The sequence below is a fragment of the Mchenga conophoros genome, linkage group LG6 (genome assembly GCF_057382185.1).
Source record: "Mchenga conophoros isolate Kocher_MC1m ecotype Shallow Benthic linkage group LG6, M_conophoros_male_GT1.1, whole genome shotgun sequence".
NCBI lineage: Eukaryota > Metazoa > Chordata > Actinopteri > Cichliformes > Cichlidae > Mchenga > Mchenga conophoros.
The window spans coordinates 27,363,225-27,380,694 of record NC_140531.1 but is presented as its reverse complement, the minus strand read 5'-3'; the positions used below and the strand labels follow the sequence as shown (position 1 = coordinate 27,380,694).

Genomic DNA, 17,470 nt, shown 5'->3' with positions numbered 1-17,470 from the left:
AAAAGTGCGCAGTGTTTCTCTGCAGTCAGAGATCGTGCGTACACAGATATCCCACACTGATACAGATTTGCCGCACTAGTTACAAAAGTTCCCAAAACCACACAAACCTTTCTCTAAAGTCTCAGACCAGCTAGTTACAGATGTTTTTACTCAAATAGAATAAAGTGCAGTGTTAGATTTTACAGCTTTTGTCACCTGTAGTGCATTTTTGTAGCATAGACATGTATTTATATGAAACCATCCAGTCTCAGTCTTGTGTATCTACTTCTATAGACTCACTTGCCACTTTGTTAAGTACACCTGTTCAGCTGTTTATTAAAATATCTGAAATGAGGCAATCACATGACAGCAACTCAGTAACTATAGACTTATAGAGGTGATTAAGAGGACCTGGTGAGTTTCAAACTGAGCACCAGAATGGTGAAAAAAAGTGATTTACTTGAACGTGGCATGGTTGTTAGTGCCAAACTGTTGGTCTTCTGGGACTAACAATCATCTCTAGGTCCCCAAAAGTTGATTCTGTTCATTTAGACGTAGCATTTTCAGTGGGAGAAATGTACAGAAAGTTGCAGTTTTGTCATTAATTGGCTGTAATGCACAAACTAAAGTGATCTTGACTACAATTTGATTGGAGGCCTATTAGATGTGTTCACTGTGCACAGGTTTCACTAAAATCCGTACAATATTCGAGCAGCAGTAGTGATTCTTGTGAATTGTGGAAGGGTAGTCAGTCAGTCCTGCAGCCAGTACATCTAAAAACAGTACAGGAATGGATAAGGACAAATGTTTTATTTCTTTAAATATAAAAATCCCCTTATCCAGAGTGTATATGCCACAATTTTCCACAGGGTGTTTTGACAACAACGTTTTTGTTTTCCACATGGACACAGAAAGCCTCCACGGATAACGGAGGGCAGAGGGAGAAATATACTGTTAATCTGGTTGTCCACAAGGGAATTCTGATGAAACTGAATGGTGATGTTCACCAATTTATGTGCACACTACTAAACACAACTACTGCTTCTTTTTTTCCCTCAAAAGAAGTGTTATGAAAAAAAAATTATACATACTTTAAATTTGTTTTTTTTTACAGAACTAAGAGAATGATGAAAACATTCCCCTTTGGCATCAACTGAAACTAAAAGAACAACTTAGTTGGACCTGAAAAATCCTCCAAACAACACCATATTGCTTTGAAATGACAACTGCAACCTGTTCTTTACTAGATGCGAAACGGGGCACAGCTAAACGGGGCACAGCTAAACATTTGATGTGATTACACTATACACATTTCTGTCAGCTACTCGTAACCCACGTTTAAAAATATAAAATTCAATTAATGTGTCTCCAATGTTCTCAGAGCTTGAAGTAGGGGGAAGGAAAAAACAAACAAACTGCAGGTGCCTACAACAGAAAACAGCCGACATTCATTTCTCTGATGCTTTGCACGGCACACGGTGTGATGTGCTGCTGGTTGTCCACAAACAAAATACTCAGAAAACTTGACTTCCTTGGCTTTCCTTGCACTATCATCAATGTCAAACATGATGAAATGTAATTTCGGTTTTGTTTTGTTTTTTTAGCCTGGACTGAAATCTTACTTTATTCTGTAGTCCAGGATCCATGCTTACAGTACAACACTGACAACCTTGTCAGGAAACCCCACAATCCTTTTACTGTATCGCCCTTCATTTGAAATGTCATCCATAGCAGCGAATCCAGCCCTCCACAGATGATCATGAAAAAGCTGCATTCAAGTGCTGACGCAGCATGATCACATTTTTTTCCCCCTTTCCAAATGACAATTTCAAGGTAAGCCTTCTAAATACAAACACCAAGTGCTAAAATAACCATCTAAAAAGGATACATTTTTAATCAAGGTTATTGTGTACGTGTACAAATAAACAGTGACAATGTTACCAGTACAGTTTTAACTGTAGCTGTCTATCATACCGAAGGCAGTCGTGCCACAGTAAAAGACACTCCATTCGTTTACTCTCAGTGACACAAGGATAATTCAATGGCTCCTACAAAATGCATATTAAGTAGGTTCAACTTGCATCATTCAGTCCACAAATTCCTGGTTTGTGTAGAAGTGGGCAATTCACTTTTATATTGTTCATATTTGGTTCAGTTCAAGTTCCGAAAACTTGTTTACCTTGTATACTGATCTGTGTCCAGTCAGTTCATCTGCTGCTCAGTTCTCCCACCTATCTAAGCACCAAAATGTCGGTAAAGTCCATTTAAGGGAGCAGGGGAGGGGGGAAGAAAAATACAGAAAAATACAACAATCATAGTTCCCTCCAGCCAGCTTTACATCAGTCTGTTAGAGCGCTTTTTGTCCTCTTGCCCTGCTGTCCCCCACTTGGGGTGATGGCATTTCCATTACAGGCTCCTGCTGGATTCTGATCCTGCTGGTCCAGCTCAACTTCCGGCAGCTCTTCTTGTATCTGCCGCAGTCGGGCCATCGCACGATCGATGGTGGATGTGCTTACCAGGTTGAAGTCGTGCATGCTGACTAGGTGCAAGAGGAAGTTGCGGCAGAGGTTGCGCCGGATGATGTGAGCGCCGCGGTCCTCCACGAAAAGCATGATGGCCTGATTCATCTGGTTGTCTGCAATGAAGCTGAAGGGGGGAATAATCAAATTATACGAGTCTAGCATTTCTACAGTCAGAGGCTGTAAAAACACCATCAGCTACTTTGAAGTCACTCATTAATTTGCGGACTACCATTAGAAGCTTTGAGCTCAGCAGCTCCAGCACTGATGTTTTGGAACCAGATTTCATGAGTGTGTGTGGTAGCTACATGTCAACCAAAGGCTGCCCTGCCCTAGAGGATACCCTGCATTACTGATTTTACTCTGGGACCACTTTTAACATAATGTACAAAGAACCTTATGTGCCTTAAAAACAAAAAACAGACTGGAAACTGACAATCAAATTCAAGGCTTTTTGACACACTCATAATGGAGACATGTTTCTCACAGACATCTATGATCTGACTCTTTTACAACTAAATGTGTCGCCACCTGCTGGCTACTGAAAGAATGCAGGTTTTAGAGGCTCCACACTGTGACCAAAATATGTAAAAACTACAATATAACTGCTGGGTGGTTTATTAAATTGAGCATATTCTTGAGGATTTTTTTTTCTGATTTGTTTGGAATTGTCTGTGACGACATCCTGTTTAATCCCATTTATTATTTGCAAAAAGTTTCCCAGAGCAAAAAGTTAAGAAATAAAATAAAGTAAATAAATAAAGTCCAATATGTTTTCCCCTCACCCAGTTGAGAAAAAAAAACAACAAAAAAAAACAAAAACAAAACCCTGACACAGTTGAATATAAACTAGCTACACCGTTATAAGCATCCTGCAAAATCTCTGCTTCAAACTGATATATTCAGCATACCCATGCTTCATGACGTGCAGGTTCCACAGCTTCATCACCTCCTTCTCTCCTTCATTAACGTCCGTGAACTCATCCAGTTGCTATAGTAATTAAAGAAAATAAATAAATGATACTCAATTAAGATACACTCCAATATGAACAACTTGCCATATAAGCCAAATGTAACAGTAAAACAGTGTAATGTGTGTCGAGTTTTACATCATTACAATTTCAATTCAATTCAATTTTATTTATATAGCGCCAAATCACAACAAAAGTCGCCTCAAGGCGCTTCATAGATACAGAGAAAAACCCAACAATCATATGACCCCCTATGAGCAAGCACTTTGGCGACAGTGGGAAGGAAAAACTCCCTTTTAACAGGAAGAAACCTCCGGCAGAACCAGGCTCAGGGAGGGGCGGCCATCTGCTGCAACCGGTTGGGGTGAGAGAAGGAAGACAGGATAAAGACATGCTGTGGAAGAGAGACAGAGGTTAATAACAGATATGATTCAATGCAGAGAGGTCTATTAATACATAGTGAGTGAGAAAGGTGACTGGAAAGGAAAAACTCAATGCATCATGGGAATCCCCCGGCAGCCTACATCTATTGCAGCATAACAAAGGGAGGATTCAGGGTCACCTGGTCCAGCCCTAACTATATGCTTTAGAAAAAAGGAAAGTTTTAAGCCTAATCTTAAAAGTAGAGATAGTGTCTGTCTCCCGAATCCAAACTGGAAGCTGGTTCCACAGAAGAGGGGCCTGAAAACTGAAGGCTCTCCCTCCCATTCTACTTTTAAATACTCTAGGAACAACAAGTAGGCCTGCAGAGCGAGAGCGGAGCGCTCTAATAGGGTGATATGGTACTACAAGGTCATTAAGATAAGATGGGGCCTGATTATTTAAGACCTTGTATGTGAGGAGCAGGATTTTGAATTCAATTCTGGATTTAACAGGAAGCCAATGAAGGGAAGCCAAAACAGGAGAAATATGCTCTCTCTTTCTAGTCCCTGTCAGGACTCTTGCTGCAGCATTTTGGATCAGCTGAAGGCTTTTCAGTGAGTTTTTTGGACATCCTGATAATAATGAATTACAGTAGTCCAGCCTGGAAGTAATAAATGCATGAACTAGTTTTTCAGCGTCACTCTGAGACAGGATATTTCTAATTTTAGAGATGTTGCGCAAATGGAAGAAAGCAGTCTTACATATTTGTTTAATATGTGCGTTGAAGGACATGTCCTGGTCAAAAATGACTCCAAGGTTCCTCACCGCGTTACTGGAGGCCAAGGTAATGCCATCCAGAGTAAGAATCTGATTAGATACCATATTTCTAAGATTTTCAGGGCCGAGTACAATAACCTCAGTTTTATCTGAATTAAGAAGCAGAAAGTTAGCGGCCATCCAGGTCTTTATGTCTTTAAGACATTCCTGCAGTTTAACTAATTGGTGTGTGTTATCTGGCTTCATGGACAGATAGAGCTGGGTGTCATCTGCATAGCAGTGAAAATGTATGCTATGTCTTCTAATGATACTGCCTAAGGGAAGCATGTATAATGTAAACAGAATTGGTCCTAGCACTGAACCCTGTGGAACTCCATAATTAACCTCAGTGTGTGAAGAGGACTCTCCATTTACATGCACGAATTGGAGTCTATTAGATAGATATGATACAAACCACTGCAGCGCAGTACTTGTAATACCTACAGCATGTTCTAATCGCTCTAATAGGATATTATGGTCAACAGTATCGAACGCTGCACTGAGGTCTAGCAGGACAAGCACAGAGATGAGTCCACTGTCAGAGGCCATAAGAAGATCATTTGTAACCTTCACTAAAGCTCTTTCTGTGCTGTGCTGAGCTCTGAAACCTGACTGAAACTCTTCAAATAAACCATTCCTCTGCAGATGATCTGTTAGCTGTTTGACAACTACTCTTTCAAGGATTTTTGATATGAAAGGAAGGTTGGAGATTGGCCTATAATTAGCTAAGACTGCTGGGTCTAGAGATGGCTTTTTGAGTAAAGGTTTAACTACAGCCAGCTTGAAGGCCTGTGGTACATAGCCGATTATTAGAGATAGGTTGATCATATTTAAGATCGAAAAATTAATTAATGGCAGGACTTCTTTGAGCAGTTTTGTAGGAATGGGGTCTAAAAGACACGTTGATGGTTTGGAGGAAGTAATTATTGAAGTTAACTCAGAAAGATCAATTGGAGAAAAAGAGTCTAACTTAATATCAATGGTACTAAGAGTAACTGTAGATAATATTACATCTGTGGGATGATTATTGGTAATTTTTTTCTCTAATGATAAAAATTTTATTTGTGAAGAAGTTCATGAAGTCATTACTAGTTAACGTTAAAGGGATGGTTGGCTCAAAAGAGCTCTGACTTTTTGTCAGCCTGGCTACAGAGCTGAAGAGAAACCTAGGGTTGTTCTTATTTTCTTCAATCAGTGATGAATAGTAAGATGTTCTGGCTTTGCGGAGGGCTTTCTTATAAAGCAGCAAACTATTTCTCCAGGCTAAATGATGATCCTCTAGATTTGTGACAATTGTGAATAAGCAGTAATGAAAACTCATCAGGGGCTAATCTCACAGGTTTTCTGTCACTCCTGTCAGAAGTGTAACTAACAGACTTTGTTCTACAGGGTTCGGTGAGATCAATAATGAAGTGACACATGTTGTGTATCAGTTGAAGAACAAGCTGAAGAGGTGTTCAGTGTTGGCAGCAGTTTTTCTGCCCTGAGCACCTCCAAGTTATTTATGGGTGACCGGCCCGACCCAAATGATTTCTCACTCTGTTGCTATGGTAATTCTGAAATCTTTGTTTTGCCATTTCTCAGGTTTTTTTTTTTTTTTTTTAATGTTTCCCTCTCATCCCAATTGTGGGGGTCTGGGAAATTCAAGGACACAATCACAACTTTTCTTTGGATTTATTTCATTGGTGAATCATTTCTCCTTTACTGAAGTTGATGACAATCAGCCTTTTACTGGGTAAAAATGACTTTATGAGCACTGGTTTCTCACCGTGGCAGTTTTCTCCCTGAGCCACTCTGGATCCCTTTCATCCTCGCTGTCTACATCCATTTCCTGAGGCCGCAGGGGCATGCAGCTATCACTGTGGAAATAAAGGCGGTTATGTCCACTGACATAGGTTCTCTGCTGCTCCAACTCTCCGTCCTCAGACTCCAGGAACTCTGAAAGACTTGGTTTGGTCCTTTTGGGCCTAGCAAGAGAAGAAGAAAATTCATTTTGTATTTAACACTGTGTAGGCTGACATTTCAGAAATATATAATTTTACTGTCGTACATATGAAATAATATTTTCAAAGCATCCCCAGTTTGAGGTGGAATTGAGGTAACCTTTAATAAAATGTACGTAACCTTGCATCCTCACCAAAATAAACATTTGCTCAGTTGTTAAAACTAGGATATAAATTTATAGGGGGTTTTTATACACTTGTCCGGATTTTTTGCCATAATTTGCGTATGAAGTTTTACGTGTTAAGGTTTGTGACTTTTAAAGTAAAGGTTTATGATAAATATGAAGATACTCCCCTCAAAGGAATCAAGTAAAAACTCTTCACGCTATTGTCGGTGTATGCTTTCATCAGACAATTACATCTCGGCTTTCCAGACTATTATCAACCAAACTCATTTCTACCAGATACATTAGTATAAGAACATATCAGAGCTAATCCGTTTAGAGTTGCCTTCCTGCCAAGTTCCTCAGACTTTTGCTCCAAGTCTGTTTAAACCATGGTTAGTGTGCATGATCACGTCATTAACGTTAATTCAGCTCATTACCCCTTCATTAACAGACAAACAAAGAGGAAAATGAGTCAGTTCTGTTAACTCTGACTGAAGGTCGTGTGTCTACCTGGAAACCAGTACGTGAGTCACAGCGGTCCTCTTGACTGGGCCGTTGCGGCTAAAAGCAAAACCTGGCTGGCTGTGGATGTCCTGAGGGTTGCCAACGTATGAGCCGTCATAGCACTCGTTGATGGAAACGTCTATCCTTGCTCCTTTAGGGTGAGGCTGCAGATTAAGAAACAAATAAGAACTATATCAACCATTCAACTGGTAAAACAATCATTCAATGGTTAATATTTAATATGGAGCAAATGATGTGATTAGATAACAGATTAAATATTTGAGGAAAAATCAGGAATAACGACAATTAGAATAATCCCAGTCTCCTTGCACTCTTTAACTGACAAGACTGAAAACACATAACACAAGTGTATAGTTTATACAAGTGTTTTAAGATACAGCTTGCAGATTACACACCCCCCCCCACACACACACACACACACACACAGAGCATCTTTGAACTTTAAGACTGTGTGAGATCCCATGATGTCTTGTGAAGACTCATGACTTGCCCAGCCACACACACACTTATTTCTTACCACATAGTTGAAGATAAAGCGGGAGTGGGAGAGTTTGAGGTGTTTGAGCAGACTGTAGAGTTTGCTGCAGTTCAGGGTACACCAGGGACAGTGAAGATCATCTCTCGCCTCCGTCTGCTGCCGCGTATTATTGTTGTACAGAAACTGAGGAAGAACAAACCATTGATTTACTACAAGATAAACCAGAGATGGTGAACCTACAGCAGATGTAAAGCAGGGTCATAAAAATCAGAGTTACTGTCACTTATGACACACTAAGGGCAAGCACCCAAAAGCTAAAAATAAGATAAGATAACCTTTATTAGTCCCACACGTGGGAAATTTGTTTTGTCACAGCAGGAAGTGGACAGTGCAAAAGTTATGAGGCAAAAATTAGAATACAATAAGAATAAATACAGTACACAACTGTACAGAATAGAATAAAATAAAATACTATATACAGTAGAATAAAATAAAATAAATATACAATAAGATAAAAATAGAATACAAATACTATATACACCTGAGTAAAAATACAACGATGACAGAAAGGATTATTGCACTTAGTATTGCCGCTACATTAAGTTTTAAAAAGGTGAATGATTACTAGTGGTGCAACGGATCACGGTTGATCTGTAATCCGAACCGTGAGATTTTTTGATCCGTTGCACCACTAATGATTACAAAAAAAGGGGGGAGGGGGAGGGGGGGGGGGGATCAAAACATGACAGTAATTCTAAAACAGCTCCAAAAAAAAAAAAAAAAAAAAATACCACAAAGACACTGCACATTTTTATCAACCTAAACAAATGGTTCTTATAATAAGTGTGCCAGGCTCAAATGTATTCCTTACTGTTGTGTGGTGTACCTGATAAAATATACGTAGCTTCTGTCGCGGCTCACATGGGACCTGCTCTTTCTTCGTCTGAATGTCTGTGCTGACTGACTCTTTCACTGCTGACAGGAACAGATGGAGAAGTTAATTCTTGGAGAGTCACCAAATAACAAATTATGTGGACTTTTTTTGTAAACACACTGAAGGGCTTCTTTGAGAAGGAGAAATTGCATTTCCCCCCCTCCCCGCCCAGTAACAAAAGATACACAATCTAAGTGCAAATACACCTGTTGATAAAGCCCATTTCAGACATGGAATACGCAGCATTGTTGTAGCTTCACCTACATGTTTATGTAATGACCTGATGACATTAAAAACACACGGTCACTGAAGAATTTCACCTTTGTTACAACACAGAGCACAAAAAGAGTTTCCTTTCCACCACAAGAGTAGAAGCACACCTAATGAGCAAATAAAGGAGGATGAGTGCTTACATTTCTGAAATGGAGAGCATAAGTGACAGGATTTAAAACTTGATGTGCAGATGAAAGGTTAAGCCACAGAGAAACAATCACAAGTGCTTAAGGTGAAAGAGATGAGAGAGATACTAACCCACCCCCTCACTAGGCAGGTCAAGCGTTCCTTTAACTATATCGTTAGTTATATTTAGTTGCATATAAGAACCCATATTGAATACTGACATTCATTCGCAAAACAAAGACTTTAGACACTCCTACTCTGTGCGCAGAAGTCCGAGAGATCTTCCAAGAAAGGTGTTGCCATGTTCCAGAAAAAAATAAAATAATTATTGCTCAATAGTCAGCGATTTCATACCTGTTCCTCTAATCTGGAACATAACCTGTCCTGGAGCAGGTTATATACGCAGCATAAGTTACCATGGCGAGCTACTCCCGTAAGAAGTAATCCACCTTTGTAGTACTGAAAACCCAAGGTTAACCCTCAAGTTGCTGAGATAAGCCAAAATCCAGCTTCACAGCAGAGACCTCTGGTCCCCTGTTCCAAAACCAACCTAAATGCAAACAGATCATTTATGACATGGTTACACTATCTTAGCATTAAATAAATTGAGCCATTAGGGGCTCTGACTAATGCTAGGGGACACTTTGGCTGAGGAGCACCACTGCAAAATGGTAACATTAGTAAGTAAAGTATATCAGTTAGCACTGGAGTCAATGTAAATAATGTTACATCCAAACAGATGGCTAGCACTCACCATATCAAAACAACCCGAGCTTTTAGAGATAATTAATAGGACCAACTCATAACTGTGTGTATGCACACATGTCAGTCCACACACAGTTACTAATGATGAGACGTCAGGCAGTGACTCATAACTGCTTTTTGCTCATTTGGAAGCATTATGCCAAATACTGATACATATAAAATACTCCCCCAAAAAATAAATAAATAATTAAGTAGCAACATTGTGCCTTTTACAGAAGGATTGACGGGATTGTTCCAACATGATGGTGACGTGCAGAGGTGCCTGCACATTTATGGGATGAAAAGCATGTCTGAAAGGGACTCAACAGCTATTTACACAGCGCCTTTTGCCAGATTCAGTTACAAATAGATCATCCCACACCAACATCATAGTGGGCGAATAATCCAAAAGCATGACCCACTCGGGTTTGTCAGAGAATCTGTTCAGGAAATCTCTTTATTTGGCGTTTTGTCTGAACCCTTTTGCAGTGCTTTTAATTAATTAGAAGATCTGGCCTTCTCTTGTCATCTGTGGACATTTTCTGGTCCTCCTCTTGAATGTAATATAAGATAAAATGTAATCCAGGGATTTTGAAAAAACCGATAGCATCACACTGATAGAATTTTTCCACGTCATTTCATTGCTCTAAATTTCTAAGTTCAAGCTACCGTGAATTGTTTTTGTACTTACTCATGAGGGCAGTTCGGTGGTTGCTGGTTCTGGTCTCCATAGGGCTGGAGCTATCCGAGTTGCGCGTAGAGAGGGGTTTAGCCACAGGAGCAGTGGACTTTCCACTGCCATCACCTGTCCAACGCAGCGTGAACTGCAATGTGGGTCCCTGAGAAAATGTCTCAAATGGTGGCAGTCTCTGTGGGACAGTCATGGTCAGTGAAGCAGTGAGGTGGACAAGAAGGAAATTAGCATTCAAGTTCAATATGACAAACACAATTACACCTTCCTTTCAGAGACCGAATCCAGCCAGCCTACCTTCCCATCAAGAATGGTTTCCCATGTGGCTCGCTTCTTGCTCACAGGGCTGTCGTCCATCCCTTGCATTGACACCTCATACTCCCCATCCAGCAGCTGCAGTCTCCTGTGGACAAAGCAGTGCATGTTTTGAGGAGTACAGGCAAAAGCGACTGGAAGAGGGACATATTTAGAACTTAAAAAGGAAAGAAAGTACAAATCCTTACCTATTCTTATCAAAGACGGTCATCTGTGCAACATAGGTCTCTGTGGTCTGTCCTTCATCCCTATGGGATGAACTTCGCTTCTTTCTATTAGGAGTATCTGTTACATCTTCATGTTTAAAAATAAATAAATAAATAAATAAATAAATAAACAAACAAACAAACAAACAAACAAACAACAACTGAGACCAAGAATGTAATATCTAGCCAGCAACTATTTCAGTTACAGCTGGTATCATTTTCAGATGAGATGCTCACAGAAAGAATATTCAATCCCTTATGCTACTCTCCCAACAAACTGCACTGTTAAATTATTCATCTAAATGGTGCACAGTCAAAAACAGAGCATGAAAAGGTTTTACTGTGGGATTCCTACCAATGTTTTCATTGGCCTCTCCATTCACTAGACCACTGGCATCCCTTCTCCCTGTGTGTGATACCCTGAACAGAAGCGAGTAGGACTTCACCATGTGGCTGTTGCTGGGCTCAAATTCATTGCTGGGAACCAGTAAGGAAGGGTAGGAGCCGGGCTTGGTTTGGTTACTGTCGGGATTCAAAGGCACCTGCTTTTTACCTGTAGGCACTTGCTTTATCGGGCAGCTGACATCCTGAAATACAAAAACAACCACAAGTGAGCAACGGCAGATGCATTGACATGTTGCCAAAAGTGACAGACCCAGTGTTTTACTTTACCTTGCGTTTTTTATGGCAGACTTTGACAAGTAGCACCTCTAAGGACACAGAATTTTGTTCATTTTCTGAATTCTGAGATGGCTTTTCTAGAGGGAAACAAGAAGAGTTTGTGTCAATCACAAACAACTGTATATTCTTCTTCTTTCTTATATACATAAGAAGCATCTCTTAACATCTAAGGAGCTTGGAAAGAAAAGCGTCTGGACTTCTTTAAGTTGCTTGAAGACGTTTCACCTCTCATCCGAGAAGCTTCTTCAGTTCTAGGGTCAAATGGTTGACCTTGGACTGAGAACCTTCACAGACATATCTCTTAACATCAATTAATGTTATCCTACATGCAACTGTAAGACTGCATAGCAGTATGTTGGCACAAAAAAAAAAAAAAAAGTGTGACTACTTTTGTCATTTCTATCAATGTGGTTGTTTAACATGTGTCAAAGCAAAACCAAATTTCAAACAGCTGAATATTGTAGAAATTTCTGACACACCTAAGCATTTGAGTCATTTCTTTCATAGGGAAATACACAAAACACAGGTACTTGGTGAAGATTAACATGTGCTTACCATCCTTATGGAAGAACCCAGTGAATGTTAACTGTAGATGTGAGGACAAGCTAAAATAAAAAATAAAAAAATGCACAGGTGAAACTAGGTCATATCAAGTGCTACAACTGTTATTAGCTTTGTTCAATACAAAATACAGAAAACAGATGCAACACTTGTAAAGCTGTGTTACCTTGGAGAATCCTGCTCCCCCTTCATCTTCACCACTGTCTGCAACATATCATCCACTTTGAATGTTTTCCTGGAAAGAAGTCAGAGAACGTTTGTTCACAAACATCGTCAGGAACAAATCATCTTTAACCAACTATGACAGTGCATCGTTATGACAAAAAAAAAAAAAAAAAAAAAAAAGAAGGATTCCTGTTTCTCCAGACTCCATACCTTCTGGCATTTGTTCGACCATTTCTGTGAGACATGAAGGTGAGTGTCCTGTGCAAAAATATGGGCTAAGAAAAAAAAGAGGGTGGGCGGATATCAGTCATTTTCCATCAGCAGTTTAAAGCAGTTAAATTAAGCTATAAATGTGTAGAGTATTCACTTACTGCAATCAAATTCCTTGTGCGTAGAAATCTGTATATCTGAGTTGGTTCTAGAAATACAACAAGTCTTGTTTTAGACAGTATCACACCCCTCTCATACAGACTTGATCTGAAAAACCCATCTATGTAGTGCATTTCTCACATGCCAACACTTCTTCTGGTATGTGGTGACTAATTTGACATGACCCCCCCCCCCCCAAAAAAAAGAGAAAAAAGTATTGGGCGTGTGTTTTAGCCTGATTTCAGTCTGATAATTGTTACCTTACTACAGTAGTCATTACGTTAAGTTAAAAACAATATTTAGGACTCCATTTGGAATTAAACCAAATGCCAGACAGTCAAAAAGGCAACTAAAAAACCCCCCACAATAAATCACAGTAAAAATGATCAGAGTAGCGGAACAATCACGCAAAGCACAGGAAAGTCTCTCGTGAACCCAAACCGTAAACTTGTACTATAATGTAACAAGTAGTGAAGTCTCACTTTCAAAGGCCTGTAGGAACAGCTCATGGTCGGCCTGAATCTGCTCCATCTTGGGCTTTTTTACAGAGTTCATCATTGCTGATGAGGCAGGGTAGACGGCGCCGTTAGCTTTGCAACTGGCCCCGCTCATAATATGACCTGAGTTCTGCGGAGTGAGACAACACCACACGTTAGAAGAAAAAAGATTAAGGCATAGGTGCGGGAAACACAACAAGTTAGCTTAGCAAAACACTAGCATTAGCACGCGAGCTAACGGCTAGAAGCACAGCGCTAACACGCTAGCCTGCCTTTTACCGCACTATTTATTCGGTTAATCAAACCGCCGTTAACAAAGCTTCCAAAATTTGTAAAGTGGCAAATATGGGGTATATAAAAAAAGTAACGTACCCTGGCTGATGGCATTAATTTGCTGGCCTCGCTGCCTCTAGCACAAGCCTGGCAGACTCAACAGCAGAAACCTGTGAAGAGGAGGCGACAAGACGCTGGCTAGTTAGCTAGCAATGCTAGCATAGTTTACTTCAAAACAAACCTCCGGACACTCGAAGCTGTTCTGCATTCATCCGTCCGAAATACTACCAGTAGTTCTGGGTATATTGGACCCGATTATTGATATTCTATCTATAACTTGTTCTCAATGCGGTATCCCTTCAATTTGTACTGAACAACAGAGCACTGGTCAGTTGTCAGCCAATAGGAGATGAGCGGTGCCAATGCAGAACTTTGATTGGCTACTCGCTTCAGTAACGTCAGACAACGCGCTCTCGCTTTCCACGATTTTGCGGGAAATCGAGTCCATCTGCATTCATCATAACCAGACGAGCACACAGCAGCCAGAGCTCTGTCATTCACAAAATGTACTCAAGAATTCACAATATAAACCCTACGAACCCAAATATATTCCGTCTGACTATTTATTCAATGAAAAATCAATAGCAAATCAAAGATCGGAATTAATATTTATATTTTCTGTTTTATTGCATTGACCCATTGTTGTTGAGAGGTACTTCACATTTGTACGAATATTTTCAGTAGAACATAAGGATACAGGTGCTGTAGGTTAAATTGTGCTGTAAAAGTAGAAAAGTGTGGATAAAATCTATGTTAGTAATAAAATGTGGACGCTAAGAACATTAAACAAATAACCTAAAAACCTAACATTTACTTTTTAGATTTTAATAATGTCGACATTATTCAAACAGATTGTACTCTTCCAGCAGGTTACAATAACTGTAATATTTACATACGTGGTATAAATGCTACGATTACTGTAATTTTTAAAAGATCATATTCTAATCCATGGAAGACGTTAGAAAAAATATTACTTTATATCACGGGCGTTTCTAGGTTTTTGTTGTAGTTTTTTTTATTAATGGGGTGGCACAGGGAGGAATAAGAACACAAAGGAGACTAATGTGTGAACCCTTGTGTCCTATTATAGATTTATTACATGAAAAGTGCTGCTGTACTCCTTCTTTTTCCTTTCTTTCTTTCTTTCTTTCTTTCTTTCTTTCTTTCTTTCTTTCTTTCTTTCTTTCTTTCTTTCTTTCTTTCTTTCTTTCTTTCTTTCTTTCTTTCTTTCTTTCAGATACTCCCTTTTGGGGCCACCACAGTAGATCATCTGCTAAATCTCACCTTTTCCATCTCACCTGTCACGCCAAACTTCTGCAAGTTGTCCTTCACTACATCCACAAACCTATTCTGAGGTCTTTCTCTTTTGTTCCTGCCTGGCAGCTCAATATTCAACATCCTCTGTCCAGTATATCCACTACCTCTTCTCTGCACATGTCCAAACTACGTCAGCTTTGTCGCTCTAATTTTGTATCCAAAGCGTTCAACCAGGGGCGGATCTAGAGAAATTTTCTGGGGGTGGCATGATGGTAGCATGGAAATCAAATAGGGTGGCAAAATCAAAGCCTTTTTTGAAAAACACACATGCAAGTGTTACATATGGGTAAAATGATTCAAATGCAGTAAGTATACACGTTTCATACAAATATAGTCTATCACTTAATTATTTTCTGTAGCCCACATAATTAAAAATTTCAGTGACATAAAACATGTGAATTCACGTTTTTATGTACTTTTGATTTACATTTGTATTTCACCTTCAAATTGTTTTAAATTATTTTTTCCCTTGCGTTGCTTGGTATCATTCTTTTTAGCTTAACCTCGTGTATCTGAATTTACAGTTATTCTTTCATTGACATACTATATTAACACAACTGATCTGAAATCAAACACAAAACATAACATCCGAGAAGTTGTTTTGTTTTTTGTTTTTGTTTTTTTTGGGGGGGGGGGGGGTTAACTGTAAAAACCACAGACACGTTTAGCAAATTATTTTCATAACTTCAAATACAAATATAAATTGTAAATTTTGAAAACTTATGCACAAATTTTGAAAATTATAAAGTTATATACAACTATTTATCTAAAAATGTAGCCAATGCATCTGGCGTTTTTTGTTTGTTTGTACAACCATTTAAAAATACTACTATAACTAAAATGAGAGAGAGAACAATCAGTTGTCACAGTAAGATGCCCGATAAAATTATTTGCGCCAGTAAAAAAATTGTTTGTCTGACACAAGACAGAGGAGAACACCGCAGGGATAAACTCTGCAGGCCTGACAACAGGAGATGTATCACTCCTCTGGTTTTCCACCTGGAGATGGTGTTTACATTGAAATCTACCTTTGTGGCCTTCATTTGTACCCACTGACACACAAAACAAAACAATGACTACACAAGACACTAACTACACAATACAACATAACACACAAACTATAAACTCCATGCTAAACGTCATAAATCTCTCGCATCTCAAAACTCTCTCTCTCTCACTCGTTGGCTTTTTTTCCCTTTTGCACTGTAATTAGAAAATGCTTTTTTGTTTTACCGTTTATTCCACGCTAAACGTGACGATAGTATTTAAAAATATATATATATATTCAGTTTAACCTGAGTTTTTCTTTTAATATATTCATTTCTCATCATGTCCATCCTGATCACTCCCAGTGAAATTCTGAACATCTTCAGCTCTTCCGCCTGTCTTTTCATAAAATGGGGCTCCACAAGATTTTTAATATATATTTTTTTGTTGGATAAACCTTTTGCAACAAAAAGAAAGTATGTAGACTTTTCATTAAGTAAAATGTATAAATTATCCTACCCAAGTAATGTAGAGTAGTAAATAGTGCATTCTTTAACTATATTTAAAGTACCTAAAGTAAGCAGTTTTTAGAATTATATGCAATACTATGTACATATGTACTATGTACATTGGATCATAATTACTGATGCATTGATGTGTGTACATATATACACATCAATGGTCCAGCTATTGATTATTTTATTATATATATATTGGAGGGTAGCTTGATATATTGCATTATTATGATGCAATTAATGTGAGGAGGCTTGTGCCAGCTCATTTCCCCCCTCGTTCATATAGTACTACATTCTGGAGAGAACTTGAAAATTATATATTGTGCAAAACAACATACGAAGTCAAAATTGAAGGGAAGGACATTATCAGTTATTTTGAAACCAAAGGAAAAAAAATTATGTACCATTGTCAATCTTTATATCTTACTAGGGAAATTCCACATACATAAATGTAAATTTTAAAACTCAACCCCATTATTGAATTTGTTTTTTACTTGAAATTGAATATTACTTAAACTCTCTTAAATTAACTTCAAATAAAAGAGGTTCATCATTGATTGAAATTCATTCAGAAATTTTCAACAAATGAGCTGTCACAGATATAATTTTCAAGTACAAAGCTATTATGAAGTCTGTCACATCCCTCTTTTTTCCTTTTATTAATTATTTACCCTTCTTATTTTCATTGTAATACTTATTGTTACTCTTATTTGCCCTGTATGTTTACTGTACAAACTGAGCTGGGATGACTGACTGTTCACGTTACAATTTCAAATAAAGTTCTGAAAAAAAAGCTTTCCCCACTCTATATGTTCCCCTGGTGTATATCAAAATTAATCTGAGGTGAGAAAACATACACCAAATCGTTTTCGAATATAAAAGGACAGGTAAACTTTCGTTTCATCTTTAATACGTTGTGAAACAGGGAGTTTGGGAGTTTAAAACTCTGAGTTAACAAAGGTTTCCTCCAGCTCAGATTTCCTGTCGGACCTATT

General features: G+C 38.7%; 1 protein-coding gene across 3 annotated transcripts; it reads right to left on the bottom strand.

The window, feature by feature from the left end:
• Positions 1–772: 772 nt before the first annotated feature.
• suz12b (SUZ12 polycomb repressive complex 2 subunit b) lies at positions 773–14,000 on the bottom strand. Of its 3 annotated transcripts, none has more exons than XM_085277192.1 (17): positions 13,696–13,998; positions 13,309–13,453; positions 12,829–12,875; positions 12,668–12,732; positions 12,459–12,527; positions 12,287–12,336; positions 11,723–11,808; positions 11,406–11,637; positions 11,033–11,138; positions 10,827–10,932; positions 10,530–10,707; positions 8,648–8,736; positions 7,801–7,944; positions 7,269–7,426; positions 6,417–6,615; positions 3,410–3,489; positions 773–2,625 (listed from the first exon to the last, which is right to left on the bottom strand). In XM_085277192.1, exons 1-17 carry the CDS (start codon positions 13,708–13,710, stop codon positions 2,319–2,321), a joined length of 2,076 nt encoding a protein of 691 aa, XP_085133318.1. In that variant the 5' UTR covers positions 13,711–13,998; the 3' UTR covers positions 773–2,318. The 3 variants fall into 3 exon arrangements, 2 of the variants coding, with proteins under 2 accessions (XP_085133318.1, XP_085133319.1); XM_085277193.1 differs by having other exon boundaries at positions 8,648–8,733; XR_014892754.1 differs by having other exon boundaries at positions 2,557–2,625; positions 3,410–3,863; positions 13,696–14,000.
• Positions 14,001–17,470: the final 3,470 nt, after the last annotated feature.

Coding starts and splice junctions, on each gene's coding strand:
- suz12b (XM_085277192.1), bottom strand. Junction 10,933..11,032: donor ACCGTCTTTGATAAGAATAG/GTAAGGATTTGT, acceptor CTTTGTCCACAG/GAGACTGCAGCTGCTGGATG. Junction 3,490..6,416: donor TCAGGGAGAAAACTGCCACG/GTGAGAAACCAG, acceptor TAATTACTATAG/CAACTGGATGAGTTCACGGA.